At 40.5% G+C, this 23,104-nt stretch overlaps 1 protein-coding gene and 1 long non-coding RNA gene across 2 annotated transcripts; both read left to right on the top strand.

Annotated features, from left to right (window-relative positions):
* Nucleotides 1-890: 890 nt before the first annotated feature.
* LOC115170950 (interferon a3-like) lies at nucleotides 891-2,784 on the top strand. The gene is made up of 5 exons (XM_029727361.1): nucleotides 891-1,137; nucleotides 1,342-1,419; nucleotides 1,547-1,696; nucleotides 2,383-2,475; nucleotides 2,689-2,784. The coding sequence occupies exons 1-5, from the start codon at nucleotides 1,003-1,005 to the stop codon at nucleotides 2,782-2,784; spliced, it is 552 nt and encodes a 183-aa protein (XP_029583221.1). The 5' UTR covers nucleotides 891-1,002.
* Nucleotides 2,785-18,145: 15,361 nt separating this feature from the next.
* Nucleotides 18,146-18,974, top strand: LOC115170954 (uncharacterized). Its single transcript, XR_003871115.1, has 2 exons — nucleotides 18,146-18,423; nucleotides 18,638-18,974. It is a non-coding gene; the product is annotated as an uncharacterized LOC115170954 (long non-coding RNA).
* Nucleotides 18,975-23,104: the final 4,130 nt, after the last annotated feature.

Here is a 23,104-nt window from a genome sequence, read left to right as displayed (position 1 = left end):
GATTCTATATCTGAATGGGATTTTCATGGTTAAATAAAAGTTTAGAAAAATATAGCTATAACCATCATTAGCGTCATCATCATTCACATTCGGTCAAATTCACACGTCATCGTCACGGCAAAATTACGGCATATAACTATTTTTTTAAACAAAAATGAACTAACTTTAAAAAAAACTTGGAATTTACCGATCAATTTAATAAGAATGAAGCGCATAAGAGAAAAGGAAAAGTAATTTCCCTGCATGCTGGCAACACCACCGCAACACCACCGCAACACCACCGCACTCTACTCTCCATTTTAGAGGCGGCGGCTTTAGTCTTCATTCAACACTACCAGTTACTCTATTAATAAAACGTGTTTCTATTTCAAAGATTTGCAATATTAACACTGTTCAGTAATGCTTCAGACTGCACTACCGGATTAAAAGAGAGTCGACAACAGACTAAACGTGTGTGAGCAAAAATGGATCTCCGTGCTACGCCTATCAAAAAAACGTTTCACACAGAATCTGAAAAATGTGGTGTGCAATGTCCAAAACTACAGCATATTTATACTGAACATGGCCCTCATTTCATAGGAGAGATCCATGTACCATTGTATTATAGAAATAACAAATCAGCCATGGTTTTCTTAGTATTTAATATTCAATATGGCCTACATTTTAACACCTGCTGAATATGTTAGCATGAAATGCATTGCTCAATGCAATTCTCTACATATGAAAACTGTTAACTTGATAGGCAAACATTATCTGATTAGTTTTACAACAGAATAATTAAGAATAAACCCCCTGAAAATTGGGGCTTATAAAGGGAAGCGAAAGTCTGAAACATGAAACCCTTCTTCACCGCAAAGGGATTTTGATACCTTTACGTAGCGATACTTGTGTCATATAAAATGGGCAACTTCAACAATCTAGGCATCATATCAATCAAGATTAAGATAATCGGTCGTTAACCATTTATAATAGCTGTGCCATTCAAGTTCTTATAAAAGAAACATGGCTGTATTGAAATGGTTGAGCATTTGCCTGACTCTGTTCTGCCAAGGCACAGCAGCATCAAAACCTTGCAGGTGGACGCAGTTTAGGTTGGGGAAGCTGAACGATGTGAGCATAGACCTGCTCTCAGATAGGGTGAGGAATTTAAACTGCACCAGTCCGCTATTTGGTGTGCACAAATTGATGCGCAAAATTCTCAATGATATTAAAATGTCTATTTTGCATTATAGCACATTATATTTTTTAGAAATGCTTTCACTTTCTGTACCACAATGTTTCATTTAAGGTTACTATCACAATATAGTTTACTTCTTGATATTAATATGAATTCTATTTCAGGGTGGACTCTTTCCACTTATGTGTGCAGAAGAAAACGTCGAACAAATGTTTCCAGAGGATCTTTACAAGAACACAGAGGTAGGACACACTTCAGCATTTTGAAAGCCTAAAGTACAGTATAACTTAAATAAAGTATTGGTTATTGGGAGTTTAAAACCACTTATTTAGACAGCCAATGCCTAAAACCCTGTTTTATTTTATCCAGGGTGAGGACGTCTATGTGGTCGCATTGGAGGCTATGCGATATGTGGAACAATTATACAACAACAGTCTGACGTCTGTCTCGTGGAACAAAACAAAACTTAACATGTTCCAAAACGTCATATATCGTCAAGTTCAAAACTTAGAGTTATGTGTAAGTATGATCCCTCTTGTGTAGTCTATAGGTTATACACTGGGTGTACAAAACATTAGCAAGACCTGCTCTTTCCATGACATAGACTGGCCAGCTGAATCCAGGTGAAAGCAACGATCCCTCACTTGTTAGACCCACTTCTATTGGTGTGGAGGAAGGGGCGGAGACAGGTTAAACAAGGATTATTAAGCCTTGAGACAATTGAGACATGGATTGTGTATGTGTGCCATTCAGAGGGTGAATGGGAAGACAAAACATGTCTTTCACAGGAGTATGGTAGTAGGTGCCAGGCGCACCAGTTTGAATGTGTCAAGAACTGCAACTCCGCTGGATTTCTCATGCTCAACCGTTTCCCTTCTGTATGAAGAATGGTCCACCACCCAAAGGACATCCAGCCAACATGACACATCTGTGGGAAGTATTGGAGTCAACATGGTCCAGTATCGCTGTGGAACACATGCCCTGACGAATTTAGGCTGTTCTGAGGGTAAAACGGTGTGCTCAACTCAATGTTAGGAAGGTGTTCCTAATGTGGTGTACACTCAGTGTATTTTGGGGCAGACAATCATGGGCATTGGTATTTAAATTATTGAACCACTTCAAACACACCAAATATGTTTCTAATATTTTCATAACCGTCTCATAAGACAATTAATGCACTCACCAGCATTTTATATTGTCTCCAGGTCGTAGGTGGTGTTTGGGAATCCTCTGGAGATGGATGGTCGGTTACTCTGAAAACATACTTCAACAAGCTGAACACCGTCTTGAAAGAGAAGGTGGGTCCAATTCAAATGTCCTCAAATAGAGGCTAAATTAATCTGAGTAAAAGTTCTAGATCACCAGAAATGAGACTCATTTCAATGCCACAACTCACATATGAAAGTTGGAATTGCCAAGTGCCGTTTTTATGTCGATGGATGCGTTGGAGCAACAACACCTGCAGTGGTTGAGTTGACTGAAATAAAATGTATATCTTGTACGCTCTCCAGGAACACAGCGCATGCGCATGGGAGATTGTGCGAAAGGAGATTCGCGAAAACTTGGTGCAGTTCAAGAAATTCATTGACAGCAGAGTCAAGCCGTGAGGAGAACCACAGAATCATCATTGGAGACGTGACATATTCCTCAGGCTGGCTAACAGATTGATGGCTGATATATATACTGACTGACTGACTGGCCGGCTGCTAGATTGACTGAATGACAGATTTATTTATTTATTTATTTATTTATATTGGTAGACTTATTTGTGTGTACACTTTGCATTTATTTATTCGTGTTTTATTGAAATACAATTAAATAAAAAATACATACAACTAATCTCATATTGTTTTCATTCACTTATATAATAAATTCATGCATTCATGCATGCCTGCATTCATCCATTCATTTTTTCATGCATTTATTTTTTTTATAGACCGACTTTCTAAACGGGGACTCTGAAATTGAACCAAAACCAAAGCACACTCAATTTTTGTAAATATCTGAGAGATGGGGTTGAAACAAATAACCACTGTCACAGAACTATAGATGCAAGGAAGGATAATCCATGAAATCACAATTCTAGTTTTATCTACATTTTGAAGATATACAGTGGTTGTTAATATTTGCATTGTTTCAACCAATGGTGTAAATCACGTTGGCACATTGGTTTGTTGTGTTGCAACACAATCTCACACTCAATTCGTGCAAATATGTACGAAAAGTATTTTGCATATTTCAAGCATTTTTGTGCGTTTTTGTGTGGCATAATTTGTGTGAAAATATACATATTTTGTGCTACTTAATACATAGGAAAATACACACATTTTTGTACGACTTCATTCATTGGGAACAAACTTTCTCGGGGTCAAACTTTGGAACAATCTTTTGAAAGTTATTTGAGAAACTGCCTTTTTTATGTCCCATATATATTTCTTTAATTCACCAAAATAATGATATTATAATAGAAGCATTAGATATTTTTATTTTATTTGTATTAATGCCAATACTGTTTTCTATGCTTGTTTTCTCTTAATTCTTTAGAGTACTGGTGTATTTGGACTCAGAAAGACCTTTTATTGGTGTAGGCAACCGTAGGACTATACACTTTTCTTCATAACGCATTTCATAGTTCGTGGAGACTACATTACACAATTTTCTTTATATATTTATTCTTTAACTTCTTAGGACTATAATTTTCTTTATTTATTCTTTAATAAGGGTTTTTCTTTATTTTTACTATTTTCTACATTGTAGAATGATAGTGAATACATCAAAACATTGAAATAACACATATAGAATCATGTAGTAAACAATAAAGTGTTAAACTAATCAAAATATATTTTAGTCAAAAATATTCCTAGTCAAAGCTTATCCAGCTGGGAAAAGGGAGAATGTTGTCATAATGTATGTAGTGCTTGATGAACAGAGCAACAAATCTCTGACCAAGACAGAGTTTTTGAATCTCTTCAAAATCAATGACAGCTCTGCTCCATACACCATGAAGACCTGTTCTGGGGTAACAGAGACTTCAGAAAGGAGAACTTCATGGTGGAGTCTATAGACGGACACATGCAGCTCACTCTCCCTACTCTGATAGACTGTGACATGATGCCAGACAATAGGCCATGCAGGCCATGAACCATGATTATCCTCTGCCGACATGTTACAAGACGAAAAACATCCTCTCATCATCCTACGGACAAATCATGTCACCACTTTGCTGGTAAGACATTATCATGAGCAAGTGGCTCACCAGGGCCATCATTTCTCAGATGGAGCTATTCGAGCAGCAGGCTTCTGCATTATTGGGAGCAAACATCTTGTCTTTGGTATCATCCACAAGTTTTTCACCTGCCACAACGTTAGAAGGAGGTTCCTTGACCAAAAGATGGCTGACTTGCCAGCAGACAGACTCACATCGGAACCACCATTCACCAGCGTTGAACTTGATGTGTTTGGACAATGGAATGTCATAACTCGTTGCACTAGAGGTCAGGCCAGGTCGCAGTTGTAAATGAGAACTTGTTCTCAACTGGCCTACCTGGTTAAATAAAGGTGAAATAAAAATATATAAGAGGTGGTAGTTCAGACTCCAAGAGCTGGGCGGTACTTTTTACATGTATGTCTACTAGAGCATGGACATATTGAGCTCATCGAATCCATGTCCACATCCAGCTTCATCAACGCGCTGAGATGTTTTTCTCTATCCGTGGTCCAGCAAAAGTGCTACACTCTGATTGAGGTTCAAACTTTATAGGTGCCTGCGGAGAACTGGGAATCGAAACAAATGACTCAGAACTGACTAAATACCTCTCAGACAAGGGATGTACTTGGATATTTAATCCCCCACACTCGTCTCATATGGGTGGTTCTTGGGAGAGTATCATTGGGGTTGCCAGACGTATCCTAAATGCTATGCTGTTTCAGACGGGCACCACTCGTCTCACACATCAGGTCTTGAGCGCTATTATGTCTGAATTTAAGGCAATAATCAATGTGAGACCCCTAGTGTCAGTGTCAACCGACCCTGACATGCCTGCCATTCTCACACCCTCAATGTTACTGACACAAAAGACCAGCACTTCCTCAGACCCTTCTGGATACTTCAGCATGAACGACCTTCATGGAAAACCGTGGAAGCAAGTCCAGTGTCTCGCTGACACCTTTTGGAAAAGGTGGAGATAGGAGTACCTGACAACGCTGTAGAGACGCAGAAAAACCAAATGTAAAAGTGGGAGATGTTGTCTTATTGAAAGACAGAAAGGCACTCAGAAATGACTGGTCAGTCAGCTTGTGGTCAAAACCTTTCCCAGTACTGACAAAAGGGTTAGGAAAGTAGAACAAAAAATTGTCAAGCACAGGGCTGCTAAGGTGTTTCTGAGACCGTATTTAAACATTTTCAATATTTTCATTCAAGAAAAGTCAGCCTTGGGAGTTTTATTTTAGACTTAGTTGTTAGCTATCTGTCTAGTTTGCATGGGAACGCAATTCCAGTGCAGAATAAAGAGACTGAAATGAATGAAATAGCCTAATCCTCAGCTATGTTCAGTGTCAAAAGCAATTTCCAGTGACAAATGCTCAGTCTGAAGACATTGAGCTCTGGGTTTCACAGCCCTATAATAATAATAATAATACTACAAGTTATAACACCATACAAATTGTGTTTTTACAACCTCTGGGGAATAACATGTTGGGCAAAGTGGTATAGGAGAGACTGACATGACCCCTAACTTTAGTTCAGTCTTCGCCAATGAGAAACAAGAGGGACCTAGCTTCGTATTTCATGACTGGGAAAGGCCTCCATTCTACCCATATCATGTGGATCATTGTCAGGTCATTTGATAGAGCGCATTCGGAAAGTATTCAGAGCCCTTGGCTTTTTCCATATTTTGTTACATTAGTCCTTATTCTAAAATTGATTTTTTTTTCAATCGTCATTGATCTACAAAAACACCCCACAATGACAAAGTGAAAACAAGTTTTTAGGCATTTTTGCAAATTAAAAATAAAAACAGAAATTCCAAGACTTTTCCGAGGGCTGGCCGCCCGGCCAATCTGAGCAATCTGGGGAGAAAGCCCTTGGTCATGAAGGTGACCGAGAACTCAAATGTCACTCTGACAGAGCTCCAGAGTTCCTCTGTGGAGATGGGAGAACCTTCCAGAAGGACAACCATCTCTGCAACACTCCACCGATCAGGCCTTTATGGTAGAGTGGCCAGACAGAAGCCACTCCCCAGTAAAAGGCACAATAGCCCTCTTGGAGTTTGCCAAAAGGCACCTAAAGGAGTAAGACCATGAGATACAAGATGATCTGATCTGATGAAACCGAGTTTGAACTCTTTGGCCTGAATGCCAAGCGTCACTTCTGGAGGAAACCTGGCAACCATCCCTACGGTGAAGCAGGGGGGTGGCAGCTTCATATTGTGTGGATGTTTTTCAGCGGCAGGGACTGGGAGACTAGTCAGGATTGAGGGAAAGATGAACGGAGCAAAGTACAGAGACATCCTTGATGAAAACTTGCTCCAGAGCGCTCATGACCTCGGACTGGGCCGATGGTTCACCTTCCAACAGGACAACGACCCTAACCACACAGCCAAGACAACACAGGAGTAGCTTCAGGACAAGTCTCTGAATGTTCTTGAATTGCCTGGCCAGAGCCTGGACTTGAACCGATTGAAACATCTCTGGAGAGACCTGAAAATAGCTGTGCAGCGACGCTACCCATCCAACTCGACAGAGCTTGAGAGGATCTGCAGAGAAAAATGGGAGAAACTCTCCAAATACAGGTGTGCCAAGCCTGTAGTGTCATACCCATGAAGACTCGAGTCTGTAATCGGTGCCAAAGGTGCTTCGACAATGAACTGAGTAAAGGGTCTTAATATTTATGTAAATGTGATATTTCAGTTTTAATTTTGTAATACATTTTCAAACATTTCTCAAAACCTGTTTTTGCTTTGTTGTTATGGGGAATTGTGTGTAGATTAATGAGACAAAAAAAATAACCTCTCAGGAAATATTTTTTTGTTTTTTTGGGGGTAGGCACAAAACTCCCTCCATACTTCCATTCGTTTTTTTTACCATCACTGGTTACCTTCAGATGAGACATTAATGGGGAGTTTAGAGCAAATCGAGAATCTCCCTTTTCTACAGTGTGATCACATTAGTTTGTAGCCCAAACGGTTTGGACGCTACAAACAGAAGTTGGCCCATTGATGGTACCGACATCAGACAAGTCCCGTGACACTTGGGGGTCGTAGAGCAAAACGGAGAACATCATCATATTGTGTAAGTCTCCCATTTCAATAGAGTGGTCATTTTCCCCATCAGGAGACTGAAAATATTTGACAGACTCTAAAAAAGTTCTACAGCTGCACCACAGAGAGTATCCTGACCGGTTGCATCACTTCCTGGTATGGCAACTGCTCTGCATCTGACCGTAACGCGCTACAGAGGGTAGTACGTATGGCCAAGTACATCACTGGGGCCAAGCTTCCTGCTATCCAGGACATATATACTAGGCGGTGTCAGAGGAAAGCCCAAAAAATTGTCAAAGAATTCAGACACCCAAGTCATAGACTGTTATCTCTGCTACTGCACGGCAAGCGGTACTGTACTTGAGCTCCAAGTCTAGGACCAAAAGGCTCCTTAACAGCTTCTACCCACAAGCCATAAGACTGCTGAGCAATTCATAAAATGGCCGCGTGGACTGTTTACATTGACAACCCCCTCATTTGTTTTTACACTGCTGCCACTCACTCTTTATTATCTATGCATAGTCACTTTACCCCTACCTACATGAACAAATTACCTTGACTAACCTGTACCCCCACACGTTGACTCGGTACCGGTACCCCCTGTATATACAGTTGAAGTCGGAAGTTTACATACTGTACACCTTAGCCAAATACATTTCAACTCAGTTTTTCACAATTCCTGACATTTAATCCTAGTAAAAATTCCCTGTCTTAGGTCAGTTAGGATCACCACTTTCTTTTAAATTTTATGTGAAACATCAGAATAATAGTAGAGAGAATGATTTATTTCAGCTTTTATTTCTTTCATCACATTCCCAGTGGGTCAGACGTTTACATACACTTAATTAGAATTTGGTAGCATTGCCTTTAAAATGTTTAACTTTGGTCAAACGTTTCGGGTAGCCTTCCACAAGCTTCCAACAATAAGTTGGGTGAATTTTGGCCCATTCCTCCTGACCGAGCTGGTGTAACTGAGTCAGGTTTGTAGGCTTCCTTGCTCGCACACGCCTTTTCAGTTCTGCCCACAAATGAGGTCAGGGCTTTGTGACTGCCACTCCAATACTTTGACTTTCTTGTCCTTAAGTTCACTAGGGTAGGGGGCAGTATTTTCACGGCCGGATGAAAAAGGTACCCAAATTAAATGGCCTACTACTCGGGCCCAGGAACTAGAATATGCATATTAAATATTTGCATATTATTAGTAGATTTGGATAGAAAACACTCTGAAGTTTCTAAAACTCTTTGAATGATGTCTGTGAGTATAACAGAACTCATATGGCAGGCAAAAACCTGAGAAAAATCCAACCCGGAAGTGGGAAATCTGGTGCTTGTAGTCTTTTCAAGTCATTGCCTATCTAACACACAGTGACTTTGGGTTCATTTTGCACCTAAGGCTTCCACTAGATGTCAACACTCTTTAGAACCTAGTTTCAGGCTTTTGCAGTGAACAGAGAGCAAACAAGAAGGCCGGGAAGTTGTTCACTCAGAAAATGACATGAGTTTTGTGGCGCGCATTCACATGATGAGGTAGCTGTGTTCCAAAACACAAGACATTGGAATCGTCCGATTGGAATATTATTGAAGTTTAATTTTAAAAAAGACCCTAAAGATTGATGCTATACAACGTTGACATGTTTCAATGAACGTAAATATAACTTTTTTTTTTACTTTTCGTCGTGAAATTTTGGGTGCGCTTCCTACATTTGGAGTAGTTTACTGAATGCGCAAACAACAAGGAGGTATTTGGACATAAATTATGGACATTATCGAACAAAACAACATTTATTGTGGACCTGGGATTCCTGGAAGTGCCTTCTGATGAAGATCAAAGGTAAGTGAACATTTATAATGCTATTTATGATTTTAGATGACTCCAAAATGGCGGGTATCTGTATTGCCTGGTGTATGTTTCTGAGTGCCGTACTCAGATTATTGCAAAGTGTGCTTTCCCCGTGAAGCTTTTTTGAAATCTGTCACAGCGGTTGCATAAAGGAGATGGTTATCTATAATTCTTTGAATAACAGTTTAATATTTTATCAACGGTTATGATGAGTATTTATGGAAATTGTTGTGCTGATTCACCGGCAGTATTGGAGGCAAAATACTTTCTTTACATCACGCGCCAATGTAAAATGCTGTTTTTTGATATAAATATGAGGTTTATCGAACAAAACATACATGTATTGTCTAACATTGAGTCCTAGGAGTGTCATCTGATGAAGATCGTCAAAGGTTAGTGCTTAATTTTAGCTGAATTTCTGGTATTTGTGACCCCTGCTTGGACCCCTGCTTTGAAAATGACAGTGTGGCCTTTCTTGTGTTGTACCTGTCCTAACATAATCTAACTTTATGCTTTCGCCGTAAAGCCTTCTTGAAATCGGACAATGTGGTTACATTAAGGAGAAGTGTACCTTTAAAATGGTATAAAATAGTCATATGTTTGAGAACTTTGAATTATGATTTTTGTTGTTTTGAATTTGGTGCTCTGATTTATCACTGGCTGTTGAATAGTGTGTCCCGTGCCCAAGAGAGGTTATGCCATTTTGCCACAACTTTGGAAGTATGCTTGGGGTCATTGTTCATTTGGAAGAGCCATTTGCGACCAATCTTTAAGTTCCTGACTGATTTCTTGAGATGTTGCTTCAATATATCCACATAATTTTCCGTCCTCATGATGCCATCTATTTTATGAAGTGCACCAGTCCCTCCTGCAGCAAAGCACCCCCACAATATAATGCTGCCACCCCCGTGTTTCACAGTTGGGATGGTGTTCTTCTGCTTGCAAGCCTCCCCCTTTTTCCTCCAAACATAACAATGGTCATTATGGCCAAAATAGTTCTATTGTTGTTTCATCAGACCAGAGGACATTTCTCCAAAAATTACGATCTTTGTCCCCATGTGCAGTTGCAAACCGTAGTCTGGCTTTTTTATGGCCGTTTTGGAGCAGTCGCTTCTTCCTTGCTGAGCGGCCTTTCAGGTTATGTCATTATAGGACTCGTTTGACTGTGGATATAGATACTGTTGTACCCGTTTCCTCTAGCATCTTCACAAGGTCCTTTGCTGTTGTTCGGGGATTGATTTGCGCTTTTTGCACCAAAGTAGGTTCATCTCTAGGAGACAGAATGTGTCTCCTTCCTGAGAGGTATGACGGCTGAGTGGTCCCATGGTGTTTATACTTGCGTACTATTGTTTGTACAGATCAACGTGGTACCTTCAGGCGTTTGGAAATTGCTCCCAAGGATGAACCAGACTTGTGAAGGTCTACACATTTTTTTTGAGGTCTTGGCTGATTTCTTTTGATTTTCCCAATTATGTCAAGCAGTTTGAGTTTGAAGGTAGGCCTTGAAATCCATCCACAGGTACACCTCCAATTGACTCAAATGATGTCAATTAGTCTATCAGAAGCTTATAAAGCCATGACATCATTTTCTGGAATTTTCCAATCTGTTTAATGGCACAGTCAACTTAGTGGATGTAAACTTCTGACCAACTGGAATTGTGAAACAGTGAATTAGTAGTGAAATAATCAGTCCGTAAAGAATTGTTGGAAAAAGTACTTGTGTCATGCACAAAGTAGATGTCCTAACCGACTTGCCAAAACTATAGTTTGTTAACAAGAAATTTGTGGAGTGTTTGAAAAACAAGTTTTAATGACTCCAACCTAAGTGTATGTAAACTTCCGACTTCAAATGTAGCCTCGTTATTTTGTTGTGATTATTTTTATTATTTTTTACTTTAGTTTATTTGGTCAATATTTTGTTAACTCTATCTTGAACTGCACTGTTGGTTAAGGTGTTGTAAGTAAGCATTTCCCGGTATGGTCTACACATGTTGTATTCGGCGCATGTGATAAATAAAGTTTGATTCGATTTAATATAACAAACCGCTGGGACGCTACAGACTTTTTCGTGAGAAGACCGATTTGTTTTGTTAGAAGACCAATTTGGTCTGACAAACAATGCTCTAGCTCTGCCACCGTTCACCGCAGATGCGGAATTGCAAAATCGGTTGGATGCCGTAGATATCTCTAGCTGAAACTGACGGGTTTTGATGGGGATATTTTTATTATGTTACTTAATAACTTCTTCACCACACCCTGTATGGATGGAACATTTCAGATTGTAAGTAATGTGTATGCCGAGGAACTTGAAGCTTTTGACCTTCTCCACTGAGGTCCCGTCGATGTGGATGGGGGCGGCTCCCTCTGCTGTCACCTGAAGTCCACGATCAGCTCCACCTTTTGTTGACCTTGAGGGAGAGGTTATTTTCCTGGAACCACTCAGCCAGGGCCCTCACATTCTCCCTGTAGGCTGTCTTGTTGTTGTTGGTCATCAGACCTATCATTGTTGTGTCGTGTGCAAACTTGATGATTGAGTCAGACCCAGGGCCCCGAGCTTAGTGATGAGATTGGAGAGCACTATGTTGTTGAAGGCTGAGCTGCAGTCAATTAATGAGCATTCTTACATAGGTATTCCTCTTGTCCAGATTGGATATGGCAGTGTGCAGTGCGGTGTCGATTGGATCTACTGGGGTGGAATGCAAATTGCAGTGGGTGTAGAGTGTCTGGTAAGGTGGAGAAGATATGATCCTTAACCAGCCTTTCAAAACACTTCATGATGACAGAAGAGAGTGCAATGGGGCGATAGTCATTTAGATCAGTTACCTTCGCTTTCTTGGGAACAGGAAAAATATCCCTGATATGGTATACCAAGGAAGTACACTGAGTGTACAAAACATTAGGACCCTTCCATTACATATTGTAGACTGACCAGCAGTAGCGGTCAGCGCGTGACAGTACCCCACCAAAGGTGCGGACTCCCGGCTGCAAACCTGAACCTATAGGGGAGGGTCCGCGTGGGCATCTATACCTGCCGGCGGCTTTGATTTGGGGCGTAGCCCCTACACCGCCCGCTGATCCCCCCAGCTTCTGTGTCGCCGGAGGAACCAGACTGTGGATCAGCGCCGGAGGCTCTGAACTGCCGACCGCCGCTGAAGACTCTGGGCTGCGGACCGTCGCTGAAAACTCGGGGCTGGGGAGCGTCGCTGAAAACTCGGGGCTGGGGAGCGTCGCTGAAAACTTGGGACTGGGGAGCGTCGCTGGAGGCTCCGGACTGGGGAGCGTCGCTGGAGGCTCCGGACTGGGGAGCGTCGCTGGAGGCTCCGCGCCATGGATTATCATTGGAGCCTTCGTGCCACAGATCATCCCTACAGGCTCCAGGCCATGGATCATCACTGGAGACTTCGTGCCATGGATCATCACTGTAGGCTCCGCGCCATGGATTATCATTGGAGGCTTCGTGCCATGGATCATCCCTACAGGCTCCAGGCCATGGATCATCACTGGAGACTTCGTGCCATGGATTATCACTGGAGGCTTCGGACCATTGATCATCACTAGAGGCTTCCTACGTGGAGCTGGTACCGGTATCACCGGACTGGGGAGACGCACCGGAGACTGGGTGTGCGGAGCAGGCACAGGACGTACTGGGCTATGGTGGCGCACTTGAGGGAGTGTGCGCGGAGCAGGCACAGGGTATACTGGGCCTTGGAGGCGTACTGGACGTCTGGCGCTTACATTATATTGTATAACATTCATATGTGCTGTTGCTGAATGTTTTGCAGTATGTTTGGTTTATTTGTAAAAAAATATATATATATTATACCCGTTAATGAATGCAATATGAAAACTCTATTAATTTAATTTTCCCCCTAAAGAACCCTGTCTAGAGTGGATCACCGTATGTTATTTGGGTTGAATAAAGTATATTTTTTCAATTGAAGATAATCAAATGAGGTTATCACCACTGACGTTTACAGTTGGACGGTTTTGGTAAATCGGGATAACTTAGCCTTCCCTGTAGCTCAGTTGGTAGAGCATGGTGTTTGCAACACCAGGGTTGTGGGTTCGATTCCCAGGGGAGCCAGCACAGAAAGAAAAAAAAATTATGAAATGTATGCATTCACTACTGTAAGTCGCTCTGGATAAGAGCGTCTGCTAAATGACTAAAATGTAAATGTAATAACTTCTATAATCAACATTCTTTACTGTCTCATCATACGGCTTATTTATGGTGAATCAAACAGCTAGGCTACTCAGTTGTCCCATCTCGGTTGGCTGTCAGGAAGAAAAAGAAAGTCACAACAGACTTAACGTGTGATGAAAATATGATCGCTGTGCCACGCCTATTGAAACAACCTGGTTAACCCTACACAGAATCTGAAACATGTGGTGTGCAATGTCCACAATATTGACCATGGCCCTCAATTGCTAAGATAGAGCCCTGCAACATTGTAGAAATAGGCTACTGTTTTATTAGTTTTTCATGTTCAATATTACCTGCTGAAAAACTGCTTTCTGATCTCATGAAATGCATTAATCCAATGCAATTCTCCGCAAAGACATGTATGAAAACTGTTAACTTGCTGGACAAAAAACATTCTTATTAATTTCACAACAGCATAATTAAGAATCACCCGGTTAAAAGTTGGGCTTATAGAGGGAAGCTAAAGCCTGAACCATGCAGCCTTCTTCACCACAAGGAATGTTTAATACCTTCAAGTTCAGCGATACTTCGGTTTATTATATCAGATTGGCAACTTCATCATTATTATGGAAGATGGACAACTTTAGCAATGTATCGAATCAAGATTAAGATAATCGGTTGTTAATCATTTCGAAAGTCTGTTACAATTAAATGATATCAAAAGAAACATGGTTCTATTGAACTAGTTGAGTGTCTGCCTGACTGTTCTGCCGAGGCACAGCAGAATCCGATTGGTGCAGATGGACGCAGTTTATGCACCAGTCCGCTAAATTTTGCACCAGTCCACTATTTGGTGAACTCAATTTGATGCTGAATACATCTCATTATTAGGCCTACATTCATTTTATTTCATTATAACACATTTCATGTAACCAATTCTTTCGCTATCTGTACCACAACGTTTAATGTAAGGTTACTATTCCAATACAGTTCACTTTTTGATATTGATATGACTTTATTTCAGAGTGGACAGTTTCCAGTTCTGTGTCTAAAAGAAAAGTCGAGCGCGTGTTTCCAGAGCATGTTTCCAGGAACACACAGGCAGGATACACTTCAGTATCATATCGCAAGATTTTAATAGCCTAAACTATAGTATAAGATATTTACAATTTCAAAATGATAAATTGGAAGTTTATCCATGGAATTTATGAGACACCCTAATGCCTAAAGCCCTGTTTTCTTTTACACAGGTGAGGACGTTTCTGTAGTTGCATTAGAGGCTTTGGGATATATGGCCCAATTATTTAATGGCCTGACTCCTGTCACGTGGAACCAGGAAACACTGAACCTGTTCAAAAACAGATGACCTAGTTAAGTTAAGAAATTAGAGGGATGTGTAAGTATGATCCCTCATGGTGTAGTCTAAGCTATATTTGGGGGGCAGACAATAATTGGCACAGGTCTTTAATATGTGATTTAATCTATAATTATTTTTGTATAATATTTTCAGAACTTTAATTAATACGGAACTAATTCACTGACCACCATTGTATTGTCACCAGGTCGGGTGTGGTGTTGGGGAATCCTCTGGAGATGGAGGGTCGGTCACAACAGGCAACGCGTCATGAAAACACATTTCGACAAGCTGAACACCGTCTTGAAACAGAAGGTGGGTCCAATATCAAATGTCCTTGAAAAGAGGCTAAATTAATCAGAGGAAAAATTCTAGATCACCACAAATCGGATGAATTTTGCTGCCACAACTCACATGTGAAATATGGAACTTCCAAACGCCGTTTTAGTCGACGGATGCGTTAGCGCAGCACCTGCTGTGGTTGAGTTGACTCTAAAACAATTATGTATTGTATGCGCTCCAGGAACAGAGCGCATGCGCATGTGAGATCTTGGGGGTTTAGGTTCGCTACAAACTGGAGCAGATTTAAAAATTCCTCGACAGCAGAGTCAAGCAGTGAGGAAGAAGATGTCTGTTGGACAAACCACATAATCATCATTGGAGACATGTGACATGTACATGAGGCTGGCTAATAGATTGATGGATGATATATTTACTGAATGACTGATTTATGTGAAGGCTATGTATTTATGTATTCCTTTATTTATTTATATTAAAATTAAATGAAAAAAACATGCATCTATTATCATATTGTTTGTATTACTTTACATATTCAGTCATCCATGCATTCATCCATTCAGTCTTTCATGCATTCATTTGTTTACAGACAATATGCAGTTCAAAACAACGGCGTAGTGGAGTCTATGCACTACAGATTAGCACATGTAATATATTTATTTCATACCACGACTGTAGGCTGCGAAATAAACCTGTTGACCCATTTAACAACATTTGTAATTAACTGACTGCACAAATACAGTGAAATTCATCTCAAGTTTGAAAATAATCATTAATTTGCTGATTGGCCAACAGTCATGAACAATCAATGCTATGATGAGTTAGTTCATTGTTACAAGGTAACCTAATATAAAGACTTAACATAAAAACTGCATAATCAGAAACCTACACCTCCAATTAACGTCATCATCATCCTCATATGATTCTATATCTGAATGGGATTTTCATGGTTAAATAAAAGTTTAGAAAAATATAGCTATAACCATCATTAGCGTCATCATCATTCACATTCGGTCAAATTCACACGTCATCGTCAAGGCAAAATTACGGTATATAACTATTTTTTTTAAACAAAAATGAACTAACTTTAAAAAAAACTTGGAATTTACCGAATCAATTTAATAAGAATGAAGCGCATAAGAGAAAAGGAAAAGTAATTCCCCTGCATGCTGGCAACACCACCGCAACACCACCGCAACACCACCGCACTCTACTCTCCATTTTAGAGGCGGCGGCTTTAGTCTTCATTCAACACTACCAGTTACTCTATTAATAAAACGTGTTTCTATTTCAAAGATTTGCAATAATAACACTGTTCAGTAATGCTTCAGACTGCACTACCGGATTAAAAGAGAGTCAACAACAGACTAAACGTGTGTGAGCAAAAATGGATCTCCGTGCTACGCCTATCAAAAAAACGTTTCACACAGAATCTGAAAAATGTGGTGTGCAATGTCCAAAACTACAGCATATTTATACTGAACATGGCCCTCATTTCATAGGAGAGATCCATGTAGCATTGTATTATAGAAATAACAAATCAGCCATGGTTTTCTTAGTATTTAATATTCAATATGGCCTACATTTTAACACCTGCTGAATATGTTAGCATGAAATGCATTGCTCAATGCAATTCTATACATATGAAAACTGTTAACTTGATAGGCAAACCTTTTCTGATTAGTTTTACAACAGAATAATTAAGAATAAACCCCCTGAAAATTGGGGCTTATAAAGGGAAGCGAAAGTCTGAACCATGAAACCCTTCTTCACCACAAAGGGATTTTGATACCTTTACGTAGCGATACTTGTGTCATATAAAATGGGCAACTTCAACAATCTAGGCATCATATCAATCAAGATAATCCGTCCTTAACATGGCTGTATTGAAATGGTTGAGCATTTGCCTGACTCTGTTCTGCCAAGGAACAGCTGCATCAAAACCTTGCAGGTGGACGCAGTTTAGGTTGGGGAGGCTGAACGATGTGAGCATAGCCCTGCTCTCAGATATGGTGAGGAATTTAAACTGCACCAGTCCGCTATTTGGTGTGCACAAATTGATGCGCAAAATTCGCAATGATATTAAAATTTATATTTTGCATTATAGCACAATATATTTTTAAGCAATGCTTTCACTTTCTGAACCAAAATTTTTCATTTAAGGTTACTATCACAATATAGTTTACTTCTTGATATTAATATGAATTCTATTTCAGGGTGGACTCTTTCCACTTATGTGTGCAGAAGAAAACGTCGAACAAACGTTTCCAGAGGATCTTTACAAGAACACAGAGGTAGGAGACACTTCAGCATTTTGATAGCCTAAAGTACAGTATAACTTAAGTACAGTATGTGTAATTGGAAGTTTAAAACCACTTATTTAGACACCCAATGCCTAAAACCCTGTTTTATTTTATCCAGGGTGAGGACGTCTATGTGGTCGCATTGGAGGCTATGCGATATGTGGAGCAATTATACAACAACAGTCTGACGTCTGTCACGTGGAACAAAACAAAACTGAACATGTTCCAAAACGTCATATATCGTCAAGTTCAAAACTTAGAGTTATGTGTAAGTATGATCCCTCTTGTGTAGTCTATAGGTTATACACTGGGTGTTCAAAACATTAGCAAGAGCTGCTCTTTCGATGACATAGACTGGCCAGCTGAATCCAGGTGAAAGCAATGATCCCTCACTTGTTAGACCCACTTCTATTGGTGTGGAGGAAGGGTCGGAGACAGGTTAAACAAGGATTTTTAAGCCTTGAGACAATTGAGATATGGATTGTGTATGTGTGCCATTCAGAGGGTGAATGAGCAAGACAAAATATGTCTTTCACGGGAGTATGGTAGTAGGTGCCAGGCGCACCAGTTTGAATGTGTCAAGAACTGCAACGTCGCTGGATTTCTCATGCTCAACAGTTTCCCTTCTGTATGAAGAATGGTCCACCACCCAAAGGACATCCAGCCAACATGACACATCTGTGGGAAGTATTGGAGTCAACATGGGCCAGTATCGCTGTGGAACACATGCCCTGACGAATTTAGGCTGTTCTGAGGGTAAAACGGTGTGCTCAACTCAATGTTAGGAAGGTGTTCCTAATGTGGTGTACACTCAGTGCATTTTGGGGGATGACAATCGTGGGCATTGGTATTTAAATAATTGAAACGCTTCAAACACACCAAATATGTTTCTAATATTTTCATAACCGTCTCATAAGACATAATTAATGCACTCACCAGCATTTTATATTGTCTCCAGGTCGTAGGTGGTGTTTGGGAATCCTCTGGAGATGGATGGTCGGTTACTCTGAAAACATACTTCAACAAGCTGAACACCGTCTTGAAAGAGAAGGTGGGTCCAATTTCAAATGTCCTCAAATAGAGGCTAAATTAATCTGAGCAAAAGTTCTAGATCACCAGAAATGAGACTCATTTCAATGCCACAACTCACATATGAAACTTGGAATTGCCAAGTGCCGTTTTTATGTCGATGGATGCGTGGGAGCAACAACACCTGCAGTGGTTGAGTTGACTGAAATAAAATGTATATCTTGTACGCTCTCCAGGAACACAGCGCATGCGCATGGGAGATTGTGCGAAAGGAGATTCGCGAAAACTTGGTGCAGTTCAAGAAATTCATTGACAGCAGAGTCAAGCCGTGAGGAGAAGCACAGAATCATCATTGGAGACGTGACATATTCCTCAGGCTGGCTAACAGATTGATGGCTGATATATATACTGACTGACTGACTGACTGGCCGGCTGCTAGATTGACAGAATGACTGATTTATTTATTTATTTATTTATTTATATATATTGGTAGACTGATATTTATGTGTACACTATGCATTTATTTATTCGTGTTTTATTTATAATACAATTAAATAAAAAATACATACAACTACTCTCATATTGTTTTCATTCACTTATATAATTAATTCATGCATTCATGCATGCCTGCATTCATCCATTCATTTTTTTCATGCATTTATTTTTTTATAGACCGACTTTCTAAACGGGGACTCTGAAATTGAACCAAAACCAAAGCACACTCAATTTTTGTAAATATCTGAGAGATGGGGTTGAAACAAATAACCACTGTCACAGAACTATAGATGCAAGGAAGGATGATCCATGAAATCACAATTCTAGTTTTATCTACATTTTGAAGATATACAGTGGTTGTTAATATTTGCATTGTTTCAACCAATGGTGTAAATCACGTTGGCACATTGGTTTGTTGTGTTGCAACACAATCTCACACTCAATTCGTTTAAATATGTACGAAAAGTATTTAGCATATTTCGAGCATTTTTGTGAGTTTTGTGTGGCTTAATTTGTGTGAAAAGATACACATTTTTGTACGTAGGAAAATACACACATTTTTGTACGACTTCATTCATTAGGAACAAACTTTTTCGGGGTCAAACTTTGGAACAATCTTTTGAAAGTTATTTGAGCAATGCTTGATGAGCAACTGCCTTTTTTATGTCCCATATATATTTCTATAATTCACCAAAATAATTATATTATAATAGAAGCCTTAGATTGTTTTTTTTATTTGTATTAATGCCAATACTGTTTTCTATGCTTGTTTTCTCTTAATTCTTTAGAGTACTGGTGTATTTGGAGTCAGAAAGACCTTTTATTCGTGTAGGCAACCGTAGGACTATACACTTTTCTTCATAACGCATTTCATAGTTCGTGGAGACTACATTACTCAATTTTCTTTATATATTTATTCTTTAACTTCTTAGGACTATAATTTTCTTTATTTATTCTTTAATAAGGGTTTTTCTTTATTTTTACTATTTTCTACATTGTAGAATAATAGTGAAGACATCAGCACATTGAAATAACACATAGAATCATGTAGTAAACAATAAAGTGTTAAACTAATCAAAATATATTTTAGTCAAAAATATTCCTAGTCAAAGCTTATCCAGCTGGGAAAAGAGAGAATGTTGTCATAATGTATGTAGTGCTTGATGAACAGAGCAACAAATCTCTGGCCAAGACAGAGTTTTTGAATCTCTTCAAAATCAATGACAACGCTGCTCTATATACCATGAAGACCTGTTCTGGGGTAACAGAGACTTCAGACAGGAGAACTTCATGGTGGAGTCTATAGACGGACACATGCAGCTCACTCTCCCTACTCTGATTGTCTGGCATCATGTCACAGTCTATAGGCCATGCAGGCCATGAACCGTCTCAAATCACTTCGCAGGACTTTAGACCAAAAGCCTGACATGAAACGTCATTTTATTCTTCATGCAAAAGATGCTGGATAACGATCAAATCAAATCTCCGCCACTAGAGGGAGACAAGGAGTGTCACTTAACAACGTTCTGCTCAGTGATCCAGACTTAAACAACACACTCTTGGGCGTCCTAATGCGCTTCCGCAAACATTGCATTGCACTAACGGCAGATGTGCAACAACTGTTTTACTGTTTTGGAGTACGTGAGGATCACAGAGGTTACTTAAGGTTTCTCTGGTAGACAACAACCCAGATAGAAACATAACTGAGTACAGGATGAAAGTGCATGTATTTGGGAACAGTCCCTCACCAGCCGTAGCCATCTACTGCATGAGGTGAGTAGCTCTACAGGGTGAGAAGGAACATGGGTCAAAACCCAAGCAATATGTAGTGAGGAACTTTTACATCGATGATGGTCTGACATCAGTAGCTACTATAGAAGAATCTATCAACATTGTAAGAAAAACACAAGCAATGTTAGCGGAGTCCAACATGAAACTACACAAAATTGCATCCAATAGCAAAATAGTTATGGAAGCCTTCCCATGAAGGACCATACTAAAGACTTAAAAGACCTGGACCTCAGAGTGGATCCTCTCCCCTTTCAACAGAGCCTGGGACTTTCCTGGAACCTGGAAACAGACAGCTTCACATTCCAGGTGTCCTTTTACGCGGAGAGGCATCCTGTCCACAGTGAATAGTCTTTATGACCCCTTGGGTTCGTGCCTCCAATAACAATGCAAGGTAAAGCCTTAATCAGAGAACTCTCTTCTGACCACAGTGACTGTCATGGGGAAATCAAAATTGGCCCCTCGACCGGCCCACACTATCCCACGCCTAGAACTGTGTGTGGCTGTGCTAGCTGTTGAGATGTATGAAATGATCAGAGACGAAATGGACATTGCCGTAACACAGACAGTAAGATAGTTCTCGGTTACATCCACAATGTCACCAAAAGATTCTATGTGTATGTTGCCAATAGGGTAACTCACATCAGGAAGTCTACCCATCCAGATCAGTGTTGTTATGTAAACACTGACAGCAATCCAGCAGACCATGCAACCAGGCCCATACTAGCTGCGCTCTTAAAGCACACCAGATGGTTCTCAGTTCCACCTTTCCTGACCCAAGCAAACTCAAGAGAGCCTGAGACCATCAATTTTAACCTTGTAGAGCCTCCCGCAGATGCAGAGATTCGACCAAATGTCACAGCCTTCGCCACTAAGGTTACTGGAGCTCAACATGGCTCTCATCGCTTTGAGAGGTTCTCAAGCTGGAAAGCTCACAATCGAGCCACAGCACGACTCATTCATGTTGCCAGATCCTTCCATGAAGGCACGGACAACACCAATTGCAGAGGCTGACATGACTGTAATAAACCATGCTGTACAAGTGAGTTGTCACAAGCCACAACAGCAATCTTTCACTATGTGCAACATGAAGCCTTCAAAGAGGAATTCAAATGCCTTGAAAAAGGAAAAGAGTTCCCAAAACAAAGTACACTCAAAAAGCTGAACCCAGTGATTGATGAGGATGGGTTGCTGAGGGTCGGAGGCCGCTTATCCTCTGCCGACATGTCACAAGACGAAAAACATCCTCTCATCATCCTACGGACACATCATGTCACCACTTTGCTGGTAAGACATTATCATGAGCAAGTCGCTCACCAGGGCCATCATTTTTCAGATGGAGCTATTCCAGCAGCAGGCTTCTGGATTATTGGGAGCAAACGTCTTGTCTTTGGTATCATCCACAAGTTTTTCATCTGCCGCAACGTTAGAAAGAGGTTCCTTGACCAAAAGATGGCTGACTTGCCAGCAGACAGACTCACATCTGAACCACCATTCACCAGCGTTGGACTTGATATGTTTGGACAATGGAATGTCATAACTCGTTGCACTAGAGGTCAGGCCAGGTCGCAGTTGTAAATGAGAACTTGTTCTCAACTGGCCTACCTGGTTAAAAAAAGGTGAAATAAAAATATATAAGAGGTGGTAGTGCAGACTCCAAGAGCTGGGCGGTACTTTTTACATGTATGTCTACTAGAGCATGGACATATTGAGCTCATCGAATCCATTTCCACATCCAGCTTCATCAACGCGCTGAGATGTTTTTTCTCTATCCGTGGTCCAGCAAAAGTGCCACGCTCTGATCAAGGTTCAAACTTTATAGGTGCCTGCGGGGAACTGGGAATCGAAACAAATGACTCAGAACTGACTAAATACCTCTCAGACAAGGGATGTACTTGGATATTTAATCCCCCACACTCGTCTCATATGGGTGGTTCTTGGGAGAGTATCATTGGGGTTGCCAGACGTATCCTAAATGCTATGCTGTTTCAGACGGGCAACACTCGTCTCACACATCAGGTCTTGAGCGCTATTATGTCTGAATTTAAGGCAATAATCAATGCGAGACCCCTAGTGTCAGTGTCAACCGACCCTGACATGCCTGCCATTCTCACACCCTCAATGTTACTGACACAAAAGACCAGCACTTCCTCAGCCCCTTCTGGATACTTCAGCATGAACGACCTTCATGGAAAACAGTGGAAGCAAGTCCAGTGTCTCGCTGACACCTTTTGGAAAAGGAGGAGATAGGAGTACCTGACAACGCTGCAGAGACGCAGAAAAGCCAAATGTAAAAGTGGGAGATGTTGTCTTATTGAAAGACAGTAAGGCGCTCAGATATGACTGGCCAGTCAGCTTGTGGTCAAAACCTTTCCCAGTACTGACAAAAAGGTTAGGAAAGTAGAACTAAAAATTGTCAA

This window comes from Salmo trutta, chromosome 32 (assembly GCF_901001165.1).
Source record: "Salmo trutta chromosome 32, fSalTru1.1, whole genome shotgun sequence".
Lineage (NCBI taxonomy): Eukaryota > Metazoa > Chordata > Actinopteri > Salmoniformes > Salmonidae > Salmo > Salmo trutta.
Note: the sequence above shows the minus strand (reverse complement) of the source record. Positions and strands in the feature narration are given on the sequence as shown.

Excerpts from the sequence above, each read along its gene's own strand:
- LOC115170950 (XM_029727361.1), top strand. The coding sequence starts at position 1,003 with ATGGCTGTATTGAAATGGTTGAGCATTTGCCTGACTCTGTTCTGCCAA. Across the intron at positions 1,420-1,546 it reads ATCTTTACAAGAACACAGAG|GGTGAGGACGTCTATGTGGT; the intron begins GTAGGACACACT and ends TATTTTATCCAG. Across the intron at positions 2,476-2,688 it reads ACACCGTCTTGAAAGAGAAG|GAACACAGCGCATGCGCATG; the intron begins GTGGGTCCAATT and ends TACGCTCTCCAG.